Source organism: Theobroma cacao, chromosome 3, assembly GCF_000208745.1.
Source record: "Theobroma cacao cultivar B97-61/B2 chromosome 3, Criollo_cocoa_genome_V2, whole genome shotgun sequence".
NCBI lineage: Eukaryota > Viridiplantae > Streptophyta > Magnoliopsida > Malvales > Malvaceae > Theobroma > Theobroma cacao.
This window is the reverse complement of record NC_030852.1, coordinates 1,602,438-1,616,074: the sequence shown is the minus strand read 5'-3', so window position 1 is coordinate 1,616,074 and position 13,637 is coordinate 1,602,438. Positions and strand designations below refer to the sequence as shown.

At 32.1% G+C, this 13,637-nt stretch overlaps 2 protein-coding genes across 3 annotated transcripts; one reads left to right on the top strand and one right to left on the bottom strand.

Moving 5' to 3' along the window:
• LOC108661433 (pentatricopeptide repeat-containing protein At3g48250, chloroplastic) lies at positions 5,672-7,902 on the top strand. Its single transcript, XM_018118379.1, has one exon. It carries the CDS (start codon positions 5,782-5,784, stop codon positions 7,675-7,677), a length of 1,896 nt encoding a protein of 631 aa, XP_017973868.1. The 5' UTR covers positions 5,672-5,781; the 3' UTR covers positions 7,678-7,902.
• Positions 8,354-12,428, bottom strand: LOC18604037 (pachytene checkpoint protein 2 homolog). 2 transcript variants are annotated; one of them, XM_007036329.2, is made up of 14 exons: positions 12,167-12,428; positions 12,018-12,081; positions 11,719-11,825; positions 11,447-11,514; positions 11,048-11,151; positions 10,867-10,971; positions 10,129-10,218; positions 9,959-10,034; positions 9,773-9,842; positions 9,610-9,680; positions 9,412-9,502; positions 9,053-9,180; positions 8,825-8,953; positions 8,354-8,701 (listed from the first exon to the last, which is right to left on the bottom strand). In XM_007036329.2, exons 1-14 carry the CDS (start codon positions 12,297-12,299, stop codon positions 8,561-8,563), a joined length of 1,377 nt encoding a protein of 458 aa, XP_007036391.2. In that variant the 5' UTR covers positions 12,300-12,428; the 3' UTR covers positions 8,354-8,560. The 2 variants fall into 2 exon arrangements, with proteins under 2 accessions (XP_007036391.2, XP_017973870.1); XM_018118381.1 differs by lacking the exon at positions 10,129-10,218.

Below are 13,637 nucleotides of genomic sequence, written 5' to 3'. Positions count from 1 at the left end.
GTATACTAATAATCGATGTTCTTCAATCCTAAAATAAAGTAAATTTGACAAAGAATAAGAAAGCCAGGGTGATGAACACATGAATAAGTATTGCAGGCTAACCTGTTTAACCATTCATCCCCAAAAAGAACAAAGAACAAACATAAAACAGATAAGTAATGTGGTCGGACCAGGAACGCTTGATTCCCCTTTGCATGGATGATCTCCATTCCCATGCTACCTTTTCTCACCGGGAGTGAAGCTCTACATTCACTGAAAGGCAGCTATCAAAGCCACCCATCATATAAAATCGAAAGAGAAGCTTAACCATCCTCTTTTGATCATCAGTGCAAGAAAGCCGATGCATAGTAGAAACCCCAGAGCTTAACATGATCAGAAACATCGACGTGCAAAGATCAGAAGGAAATGCTATGGAAAACAAGCTTGCTTAGAGAAGGGAGAGAAAAGGGTTCATGCCCATTTTCTCATTCATGGCTCGTTAATTTCTTCAAAGGAAGTCATATATATGTATATATATAGACAATTTACATACATAAGATGAAGAAATGAAATATAAATAGGGAAAAGTTTAGGGTGAGGCAGAGCTGAAACCTGAGAAATATTTGTGGTGCACTGCAGGCTGCACCACGCATAGTGAAGAAAGCTTAACCTTATATTCCCGCATGCAGGTTCGAGCTTTTAGTGAACAGTGGGGGGCGGCACGTTTCCACAAGAGAAAAAAGAGAGGGAAGAAAGGGACAGACAATGAAGGTTTTGTTTTTTGGCCTTTAGGGACTCATTTCTTTGTTCTAATTTCTAAAGGCAAAGCATGCTATGGAGTTGACAAAATGAACTCCAACTAAAATAACTATCCGAAAAAATTCGAATTCGAAATGATCCAAACCCTAATATTAATATAATATAAAATTATAATAACTCAAATTTAAAATTAAAAATATAAAATTTAAATATTAATTTTATTTTAATTCGAATCGGAATTTAGGATGACTCGAACTTGAGACAATGTAAATTCGGTTTGAACTTGATATGATCCTATCCGAATTCGACCATTTGCTACCTCCAATATGGTGTGCCCTAAAGTTGGGGACACTTTTCAAAGCCTTCTCCCACTAAAAGGGTCTTTACATGCACATGGCAAAGGCCTAGAGGGGACCTTGGTTTGAACTTTTTTGGCTCTCTTCTGGTCATTTTTTAGGGTTTGGTCGGGCCTACTGTTCTGTATATCAAAATTATATGCTAGCTACTACTTTGCTTTTCAAAATGTCTTAGTGAAGATCTAACATGTCTTATAGAAGTTCACCTACCATGGATATATGTACTGTGAATGCTTTTCTTATAGGGGACAATCATGGTCAAAAAGTCCATTTTATTTTGGTCATGACTGATATTATTGCCCTATATATCAAGAAAATTAACAATTATATGTACAAAGAATAATACTATTTCGATGAAAAGTTGATATAATTATGGTTTAATATCTTTTTAATAAAAAAAATTAAAATGAGTAATCAAGGTATCGAAACCTTAAGATATGATCTTACATTTATTCTCGAAAAGTGTTAATAATGCTTGATTAATTATCAACTTGATATGTATATCGGACGTTTGATTTGGTGGTAGGTGTATGTATCTCTCTTCTTAAAACAAAAGGTTTGAATTTTTCTTTTTTCTAAATAAAAACGAAAAGGGCAAAAAAAAATTTAAGAATATTTCAAAAAAAATAAAATAATTTAAGTTTAAGTATTCGAGTATTTAATTTAATACTACATGCATGTATCTTTTTACTTAAAAAATTAAACTCTAAATTAAGAAAAACAAGTACAACGATTCATATCGCTAAGAACCCAAACAAGATAAAGAGAAGCAGCCTATCCCTAATCCTTTATGGATAACTAAGAATCTAATTATCCCCAAGTGCATGATTAATGCCATTTAGGGTTAATTAAGAATCTTATTCATGAGTGGTTTAACGAGCGTATTACTTTACATACGTCTTTAAAATTAATAATAAATAAATTTATTTATGAAAATAAAATAAACTAAATACAATTTTTTATATAAAAGATTATAATAACGTAATTGAATTACTTATATATATATGTATATATATAATCATTGATATCAAAATAGGAATCTTAGCTCTTGCAGTCTTGCTTGCTTGGATTTACTCAATTCTTTTGATCGAACGCCCTACATAGGAAGGACCTCGGTAGTACCGTTGCGTAAGCTCTAGCGGACCAATTCCTTCAAGAGATTGAAACTTAAGAGGGACCAACTGGCCTCGAGAACGTACTGGAGATCGACAAGTGTAAGGGTACGCACGCCCGTTATAAAAGGGCGGTGGGTGGGTCCGAATCACTTTTCGGAAAACAATCTTCGCGTGGAAGACAATCAAGGGCGTGGGTGGGGGGGGGGGAATTTGATACGGTCAAGAGATGACGTGGTATTTTGGATGCTACTTGCCGACAATAATTAGGCCAAATTTTTATCTGCCCCAAAAAAGGAAGTTTGCTGTGCTTTTTCCTTTTTGGGTTGTTGCTGCTTTCAATTTTCTAATTTTTCTTATGTTTTTTGGGGAAATTATCTTTATATCCCTTTAAAGTAAAAAATATTTCCGGAATACTCTTGTCAAGTCTGTTATAAGTTCGACCAATAAAATTACATCATATTTTCTTACTTTATATATAAATTGATACACCTCAGTGCATTGTCTTATACCTCACCATTTAATTACGGAATAATTGTCACTTTATAAAATGTGTAAAAAAAAAAGTTTAAATTTTTTTCAAATATATATTTTTAAACTTATAAATATTTATTTTTGGGATTTTTTGCTTTTAATATAAATTAACAAGATAGTAACATTTGATTAATTATTAATAGGAGTGGACTCAAGTCCTATCACTCTCTAAGCTTGCTAAGTTAAATATTTTGAAAATTATCTTTATTTGGTTTCATTTCATTTAAATTTAAAGTCGTCTAAATTAGAAAAGAGTTTTAAATTTGTGTTCGAGCTTGCCTCCATTAAAGTTTGATTAAATTGAAGATTGGATTGAGCTTAGTTCAAGATTAGGGTAAATAAGCACATTCCCTAACATTAAACGAATATGTTCGATTAGGGTAATTAAAAATATTCGTTATCATTAAACGAACTTGTTCGTGAACATTAAATGGACTACTAAAATCGAGATCAACAGAAACGAAAGATAGAAAGGGGGAGAGATATCAAAATGTAGAGAGAATGGGAATCGAGGAAGTGGAGCGATGAGACATAAGAAAGTTAGGGGAAAATGAGAGATTAGAGAGAAGGGATATAAGTGAAGAAGAGATGAAAGGGGCAAAGGGAAAGGTGGCTAAATGTCTCTTTAGACATTTAAACAAACCTTATTTGATCCAACCATAAGTATGCCTACTAATGAACAATAAACACACTTGTGTTCGAGTTCGACAAGTTTATTAATCGAGTTCTAAAAGTTTGTTTGAATTCATAAAGGAGTTTAACCCAAACTTATTCATGAATTGTTTGACAAATATACTAATTCATTTACATCCTTAAAATTAATAATAAATAAATTTATTCATGAACATGAATGAATTAAGCACAATTGTAGGGATGTCAACGGGTCGAGTACTCGAATCCTAACTCTATAAAAAATCAACTACCCTAACCCTATTAACTACCCGAAATAATTTTAAAATTACTACCATAACTCTAACCCTATTACATTTTTACTATCTTATAGTTACCATAACCTGTTAAAAAACCCGATTATATTAAAAAAAATTAGTGAAATATTCTTCATAGGTACCCAATTACCTAAACCTGAATACATATACAATAATATTTCTCTACGTGTTTTATAAAATTAACTACTAATTAAATTAATAAAAATAAAAATAATAAATTTAAATTTAAATAATCAAAAACAAAAATCTTAAACATAAACTTAAATAACTAAAAATAAATATCCATACAACGATATAAACTTAAATAACTATACATAAATATCCAAATAACAACATAAACTTAAATAACTAAACACAAATATCCAAACAAATAACATAAATTTAAATAACAAAAAATATAATTTTTATAATGTTAACACAAAATAAAAAATAAATATATTTATATTTAAAATATATATACTAAAAGTATTATAGTGTATATACAAAATAGTAATTATATTCTTTATAAATGAGCCCAATGTATATAAAGTATAGATATTAAAAGGCATTACAATTTAATTAATAATCATAATTTTAGTAATTAATTATATGAATTTGTCCTTAATTACATGAAATTTTAAAAAAAAATAGCTAAGTTTCAAAACTATTCTAATCTCACAACTTCTTTTTAGATAATTAAGTTTATATATTATAAATTTATATAAACAAAAATATATATATTATTTAGTAATTAATTTATATAATAGTAATTAGATTCTTTATAAATTAACATAATATATAATATAAAGTGTATGTGTTAAAAGACATTACAAGTTATATACTATAAAGTGTGTGTATATATATATATATATATATTACAATTAATAATTTTATAAATTATAATTTTTATAATGTTAACACAAAATAAAAATAAATATATTTACATTTAANATAATTAGTTTATATATTTCTTATAATATTACTCAATATATATAATATATATTTAAAAATATTTCAAGTTAATTAATAATCATAGTTTAATGAATTAATTTAATTAACTATATGAGTTTGTCTTTAATTACATAAAATTAAAAAAATAGTTAGATTCCAAAACTAAAAGACTCTATTTAAGTATTTTTTTTTTATAATTGAGGGAGAGGGGATTTGAACCCTGCTCATTATGCAGGGGATCACGTACAAACCAATGAGCCAAATGCTCAGATGCAAAAACTTTATTTAAGTATGTATATTATAAGTTATAATTTTTGTAATCTTAACCCAAAATAAAAAGTAAATACATTTTTATTAAAAATATGTATAATAGTAATTATATTCTTTTATAATATGATATGATATTCATATTATTTAAACATAATTAATAATCTAATAATATTTTTATTTATGCATATTCATATCATCACATTAGTAATTTAACTAACTATATTTTTAAGATATTTGTCAATATATAACAAAGAAAATTGTTAGTCAAGATGATATAGACTTTGGGTTTGGATACTCGCCGAACTCGAATATTATATAATCGGGTTTGAGTAACAGGTATCCGTTGACATCCCTACACAATTGTGTTTAAGTTCGACAAGTTAAATTGATCGAATTCTAAACATTTTACTCAAATTCTTTATGTAAATGAACTTAACTTGAACTTATTCGTGAGTTGATTGGCAAACATACTAATCCACTTAAATATCTAAAATAATAATAAATAAATTTGTTTATAAATATAAATGAACTAAATACAATTGTGTTCAAGTTTGGTAAATTTATTAGTCGAATTCTAATATTGTATTCAATTCGTTACATAAACGAGATTAACTGAATTTATTTATGAATTGTTTGACGAACGTACTAGTTCAATTACATCTCGAAAATTGTTTTATAGGAGAATTTAATATCTGGTACATAATTTATTTAATATATTTTAAATCAAAATTTAAACTTACATAGTAGTAGTATTAAAAATCCTTGAAATATGGAAAAAAGGGCTTGAGCATTGCATTGGCAATATTTTGTAGACCGGGTCCGACCGGGAAAAAACCGGGGTCTTAAACCCTTGAAATCCCCTTCCCAATCCCCATTGTTGTCTGTCACACTTCTATGTTCAAACTCCAAAGAGCAACCATGAATCGGTCCAAGGCAATCCTCGCCTCCTTCAGACTCGCGAATTCGCTTCTCTCCACCCGGGTTAGCTCAGCTCGTTCCTTCTCCACTCAGGTGACGCACTTCTCCCGCTTCTCTTCACATCTCTCATTTCAGCCACACTCTTCTCATTTACTGAACACCCATCAAAAGCTTCACTTCTCTTCCAAACCCAACTCGTTGGTCCAACTCATAGTGACCAACGACTGGTCTGATGAGTTAGAGACCGAGTTAGAGAAGTTTAAGTCGGCATTGACCCATGAGACTGTCATCTATGTTTTGAAGAAACTCGATAAAGACCCAAAAAAGGCGTCGAATTTCTTCAACTGGGCTCGTGAAGAAAATGGGTTTAATCCCAATTCTTGTGTTTATAGCTTTATGCTTAGGGTTTTGGCTAGTAAGGATACAATGAAAGAGTTTTGGATAACTTTAAGGGAGATGAAGGACAAAGGTTTTTATCTTGACGAGGAAACTTATTATACGATTCATTCATTATTTAAAAAGAATAAGATGAATACTGATGTTGTGGCTTTAACCCATTTCTATAAGAGGATGGTTGAAGAGAATGCTAAGGATAGCATAGTGAAAGAGGTAGCTGATGTTGCTTTGGGGGATGAATGGAGTAATGAGATTGAGAAACAATTGGATGATATGAAAATTGTTTTATCTGATAATTTAGTTATAAGGGTCTTGAAGGAACTTCGAAGTTACCCTAGAAAAGGTTTGAAGTTTTTCCATTGGGCTGGTAAGTGTTCGAGTTACAAGCATAACACGGTTACTTATAATGCTCTTTTGAGGGTTCTTGCGAGGCGTGATTCTATTGGGGAGTTCTGGAGTGTTGTTGATGAGCTGAAGGGTGAAGGATTTGAGATGGATATCGATACTTATATTAAGGTTTCAAGGTATTTTCAGAAGTTCAAGATGTTGGAGGATGCGGTGAAACTTTATGAAATCATGATGGATGGCCCGTATAAGCCTACAGCTCAAGATTGCAGCTTACTTTTACGACGCATTTCTGGTGGTGATACAAAAGATTTGAATTTGGCGTTTAGGGTTGTGAATAAATATGAGGCCGCCGGAAATTCACTTTCTAAGGCTATCTATGATGGGATTCATCGCTCTTTAACCGGGGTGGGTCGGTTTGATGAAGCAGAGAACATTATGAAGGCTATGAGAAATGCTGGGTGTGAACCTGATAATATTACGTACAGCCAACTGGTCTTTGGACTTTGTAAAGCAAGAAGACTTGAAGAAGCCTGCAAAGTGTTGGATGAAATGGAAGCACATGGATGTACTCCAGATATCAAGACATGGACTATTTTGATTCAAGGTCATTGCGATGCTAATCAAATTGATAATGCATTGATGTGTTTTGCAAAGATGCAGAAAAACTGTGATGCTGATGCTGACTTGTTGGACGTCTTAGTAAATGGTTTCATTGGTCAGAATAGAATAGATGGTGCATACAAATTGCTTGTGGAGATGGTTAATATAGTTCATTTAAGACCTTGGCAAGCAACATTTAAAAATCTTATTGAGAAGCTTCTGGGGAAAAGAAAACTTGAAGAATCAATGAACCTTCTTAAGTTGATGAAGAAACAAAACTACCCACCTTATCCCGAGCCTTTCATTCAATATCTTTCAAAGTTTGGGACTGTGAATGATGCTATAGAATTCTTGAAAGCATTGAGTGTGAATGAATATCCAACCGTTGGAGCTTACCTTCATGTTCTTAAATCATTTTTCGAGGAAGGTAGACATTCTGAGGCCCAAGATCTACTACATAAGTGCCCTCATCATGTTCGTAAACATCCTAAAATCTCTGAACTCTTTGGTACCAAATCTACTGCTTGATTTTTTTTTTTAATACTGAGAATCAGCTCAAACTAGAATCTTTACAGATGCAATGAGCAATTTCTGTTTACTAGGATTTTTTTTTTGGTATTATGTAGCTTCTTATATTTTTTTTCTGAAAAAAAAAAAGTTTCATGAATCTTATTTGGGGAAGTTCAGCTTGGCAAGTTGTAAGGTTTTGCAAGGTTTTGCAGTGTTCATCTTAACTATTAGTGTCTGGTTAAATTTGGTTGTGCAGTTTCTTCAGTGGTTCGATAAAGTTCAGGTGCCATTATTTTAGTTGGTTAAGGATATGTTGAGACTTGATGTTCATTTTTAACATTTAGTTATTTTATTTTTCTTTTCGGGGACACAACTGATGGCGGTGTTGCGATGGTGGTTCTGAGACAGTGTAGTGGCTGGTGGGAGTTGGATTCCATAGGTGATTTTGACATCGAACTTTCTTTTTTCTTGTAAGGACAGGAGGCAAGGGTACACTTATTCTGTGAAACATTACTTTAGGCAGCTTTAATTCAAATATAATGCATAGATTTGTTAAACAAATCTAGTGCCCTTCTAACAGTTCTCTGGTTTGATTACAGATGTGTCAAACATGTTAATCTAACATTTCAAAAGGGATGACAGGTAACCATTAGCAGTCTGCAGTTGTAATAACTACATTGCTAGTATGCTTTCCTTTTAGAACTTTTCTTGCAAGCAAGAATGAAACCATTTTTGTTCAAGAAAAGAATCCATGTTTTTCACCAGATATTACTAAGCATCTTGTGTTGATTCTACATCTTTATATTCAGAGACATGAGTAGATATTGCTAAAGATTTAAGCATTTTTTGACATATTAAGCTTCAAAAGCATCCATCATACACATAGAAAAACCTCGTTAGTTCAGTCGGGTAGCTCAGAACGCTCCCTCCTGGCTGTTTCTATCATTGTGTGAAAGAACTTGCTAGGGTCACAACAATAAGGGTTGTTGAGGGCCGCATGAGCCAGAAATGGAAGTTTTCTTAATGATCTTCCACTCAATCCCTATAAAGAAATCACAGAGAAAATCAAGTTAATACCCAAACTTCAGAAAGTTTATTTCCCTTTGGTCATTGTAAAGCAGTTGCCAGATTCAATATATATGCATTCAAGGGTTCGGTTTCTAACCTCACATGCTTCTGCAGCCTCTAGTAACTGTTTCCATAGGTGAAGTGTTGTTTGAACCTCCTGAATCTCAGGCATACTCAGTTTCTCTTTCAAAGTAACATAATCTGGAAGGATGGATTGGCTTGAGTCCTAAAGAGATTCAAATTTGACAAATTTGGGCATTAAGTGGATGAGACGAAAATTTGGAGGCGTCAAACACTATTGTCTCTGTAAGAGAAACATTCTTACCCGGGAACTTGATATGATTCCTGTCCGTATAAGTTCATTCAAGCAGGACTTTAAAATTTCATAACGAGCTTGAAGAGTTGGAGGGCCAATGTATGCTTTGATATCAGCTCGGTCAACAAATGCAATATCTGCAATACAATCAGTAAATCTTTAGATTCCAACAGTGTGGATATTTCTCCTGTCTAATCTTTATATTCCGTCGCAAGAGAATTATCTGGTAAAGGTTCCTAACAGTTAGAAAACTCAGAATATCAAACCAATACAGAATAATGACAAATTACCGCCCAGACTTGCAGTATTAAAGAAAATTCCATAGATTTCAGTTTATGGAACCATTCTGAAATGGGTCATAGGCTTACCAATAGCAGCGGTTATATTGGACGTAGTCAAAATTATCACATTGGGAGATGATTTAAGCTTATCCATCTGAGTTAATAGCGCATTTACAACCTGAGTACATGTTTTTTGAAGTTGCATTAGGGTATAAAAATGAGATAGGTATACTCAATCACATAAAGATGTGCATTTAAGAAAGAAAATAGAAATTAGTCTTTTACCCGAATGGAATCTGAAGGCTCGGAACCAGACAAAGCGGCCTTCCTAGCAGCAGCGAGGCTTTCAACTTCATCTGCAGCATCATCATCAAATCTAAAGAATCATAAGCTAGAAAGACTGGAAATATTTAAAATCGAAGGCCAACTTCTGTAATAAAAGGCTCACCAATTAAAACAAATACCAGATTGTTTTCTTCCTCTACCATTTCTTGAATTTTTTGGAAAAGCTTTGCGACCTAAAGTTCAAAATATACCAGAGTTAAGAACATAATCACATAACACCTAACATCCAGGACTTTATAGTATTTCTGTCAAAAGCAACCAACTGGCACCAACTGGCACAGGAACATACCAACTTGCCGCTCTCAGAGAACCATTTACTAAACAAAGAATGTGCATTAACTTCAACCAATTGGCACTGTGGGTACCTGATTACAGTAGAGCAATCCGCAAAACAAAATTAGGCTAGAACCAATCATGCTATTAAGGGCTGAATACATCAGACAACAAAATTAACGAAACCTAGAGCTGAATCTAATGGATAGTTTTTGCGCCAGCGCTTTACATAAAGATGTCTTTCCTGTACCTGGGGGTCCATGTAAAAGAATAATGCTGCAAAACATAATAAAAACATCAATCTGATTTGGGACACAGCAATTATTATCAATGCCTGTAATCAACTGAGATTTCCTATTATCTAGACGACTAAGAGCAAATTAAAGAAAATACCAAAAAAAAAAAACCAGTTACGAATAGAACACACGAAGCCTTGCTTCATCTCAGATAGTTTAAAGAATTTGCCCTCGGGGCAATCAGTCATAAGGAATCCAGGTGCAACAGGGGAATTGTCAAATTGCATGAAGAAGATTTTGAAAAGTAGGAAAGTAAGCATGTGTGTGCATGTAGATTTGTCTATGCTCTACACAGAGCTTTACATCTTCAAGATTATAGAACCAAATCAAAGTGGACATCAAACAAGAAGTAAGAATGCCATAAATATGCACAAAACTGAAAGACAGCATGCTGATACATACAAAGCCTACTTCTTGAAAGTTTGATTCAAGTTAATCTCTTACATTCAACCATGCCATATTTAGCACAAACTCAACTGAAATATACTTCAGAAACTAATCACTTTAGTCGTTACTAGATAGAGGACATGGAGACCTATAACACTTTCTGAAAAACATTCGATTAGCTCCAAAAGAGAAAAATGATACTAGTACTTTCTTCATTGAAAGTCATGCGAAGGTTCCATACCGGTTCCATGACACAAGGAAAGGATCAACACCTTTTTCAGTAAAAAGTAATGCACTGGCGGCATACCGCAATAAACGCTGCTTAAGGCCAGATTCATAGATTAAGCTACAAAAGAAAATTCCAGCATCAAAATAGAAACTAATTTCAAACTTACAAGAAAAGATGGCAGTTGCAGACAAACCTTTCCCACATGCCATCAAATTCCTTAGCTGGAAGGATCCATTCATTGAAGCTGGACAACTGGCCATCCCCACTCAATTCCTCACATGGCCCTTCCTCACTAAGCTGACAAGCCAACAATCGTATCCGTTCAAATTTAAACAAACAACATAAAATAAGTATAAACTGAATAACTGACCACACATTTTCAATTTCTGCAAGCCACGCAAATACTGCATCATCATCCTAGAGTTACAACCTCTTATAGCTCTTTCAGTTGAAATTGGATAAAATTTCAAACACAATGTAGACTGTAGAGGCCATTTACTAAGGCATGGTTGTGGAGGAAAATGCACAAAAAAAAGAATAAAAATCATAAAATCTGCAAATCTTACTAAATAAAATCAGAATAGCATGGTACCTGAAAGACATGAACAACAGGTTTCACTTGCCAGAACAAAAGAATATCATGGATTTTCACCCATTCATCTACACAATCAACAATTCAAACAAGATGAGAAAATTGCAAACCCCCTCACTCTCCGTACAGAAAATAATAGAACTCATCAACTAAAATAAGATACTTAATCAAGCTAAATGCCTCAATTATCACATTCTAAGCTGTCAAAAACATACGAGTCATTGTTTTCCTCAGGTCTTATTTTCACCAAAGATTCCAAACGAAAAACATACCTGTGTCACAAATACGGATTCTTTGTACATTTTCCATGAGAAATGGATCATCAATAGGAACAGGTACAGGACCATCAACGTAGCTGAGACTCCTCTTTTCAAGCATTCTAGTTGCAAAGCAAAACAGTTGATTTCAACCTCTGATTTCAAAAACCCCAAATCTAATAAACCCTAATTTCTTTCAAAGCTTATAAATTAGCATAATTTTTCAACAAAACAGTGAAACATCAACCATCAGTCAGTCAAAGATTTTTTTTTTAACATAAAGTAATAAATCAAAATCTTTTTTAACTTCTTACTGTTCAACGGCTTTTCGGACATCGTCGGGCCGAGCTGTGCTTGAAGGTTTTAAGCAAACTTCAACTGACAACAAAAGTAAGGATACAAACATAAATCAAACCAAAACAAAATTCAAATTTGTGAAAAGAGAGTTACATTGAAGAATTACCGGAAACGTGAAATTTGTCATGGGGAACAATAGGAGAAGGTGATGCCGGGGGTGGTGACGGGGCGACGCCGTTTTGTTCAGAGGTCTTGAAGTCTGCGGGGTTTGGAACGGAAATCTCCATGGGAGAGCTCATCTTTTGGTTTCGGGGATTTGAGGGATTACGGATTATACCATGGATCGCATTGCAGAGGATCTGCAAATCGGGTTTTTGAGAGGTAAACCAGAAAGAAAAAACCCTAGGTTGGTGAAAACAATGGATTTTTATTTGAAAATGGGCGGGAAAATGTCGAATAAGGTTTTTCAATTCCTGTGCTGAGTGACTTAGGCTTGGGGATGGGACTCACCCAATTATATGCTAACACGTGGAAGGTTTTTTTTTGGCTTCCCTCCCTCCCTCCATTTTCTTTTTTTGGTAAAAAGCTAAATTTTTTAAAATAATTTCCTTTCCATTTTTTGGTAGGAAAATAATTTTTAAAAAGTTTTATAATTGGATCATTTTCAAATCATATCTCTTATTTTTTTACTCTATTGATATATTTGAATTAATATATTTTTTGATAATTTAAATATTATATTAACTACATTATGAATTATGTGTTTTTTTATAATTATTTATTATTTTGTTTATCAATTACGTTATTATCGTTTACAAATTTTATTACACGAACATTGACACACAAATTTAAAGTTACAATAAATATAAGTATTTAAAAAATATAATTATAAGATATTTTGAGAAATTTACAATAAAAACAAAATTAACCATATTATTTGAATAAATTTGATTAAAATGATTTAAATAATTCGATAGTTTGATTAATTCCGAATTGAGATCAATTAAATCAATTAATTCGACCAGTATCGATTCTAAAATATTTTTCTAATTAATCAAATTAACCTATTTATAACCCTAAGCATACTAGTATTTATTTATGTTTGAGTTTATTTATATTTGTTGAAATATTTTAATATTTTGAATCATGTTTATTAGAACATTTCAATATTATTAAACTTGCGATATATTAAAACTTCATAATTATAATAAATGACAAAGTCATATAGCATTTCACCTTATTGTTTTATATCACATGACACTGACGTAACATATTAACATATTATAATAAATGATAATATAGTATGATGATATAGTCATGTAGTATTTCATCTTATACATCAGCACCACGTCATTACCACAAAGCATAAAATGATTGATGACACATTATAATAAATGACATGGTCATATAACATTTCATCTTATTATTTTATATCACGTGATACTGACGTAATATATTGATATATTATAATAAATGATAACGTAATATGATGATATGATCATATAACATTTCACTTTATATATCAACACCACGTCAGTATTACGAGACATAAAATAATTGATGATAATTACTCAACTGCTAATCAAAAAAAATTATACGGTCCAAAATAAAAATATACAATCAAATCTATTTAATCA

Coding starts and splice junctions, on each gene's coding strand:
- LOC108661433 (XM_018118379.1), top strand. CDS start 5,782: ATGTTCAAACTCCAAAGAGCAACCATGAATCGGTCCAAGGCAATCCTC.
- LOC18604037 (XM_007036329.2), bottom strand. CDS start 12,299: ATGAGCTCTCCCATGGAGATTTCCGTTCCAAACCCCGCAGACTTCAAG. Junction 9,503..9,609: donor AGCCTTCAGATTCCATTCGG/GTAAAAGACTAA, acceptor ACATGTACTCAG/GTTGTAAATGCGCTATTAAC. Junction 8,702..8,824: donor AGGCTGCAGAAGCATGTGAG/GTTAGAAACCGA, acceptor ATTTCTTTATAG/GGATTGAGTGGAAGATCATT.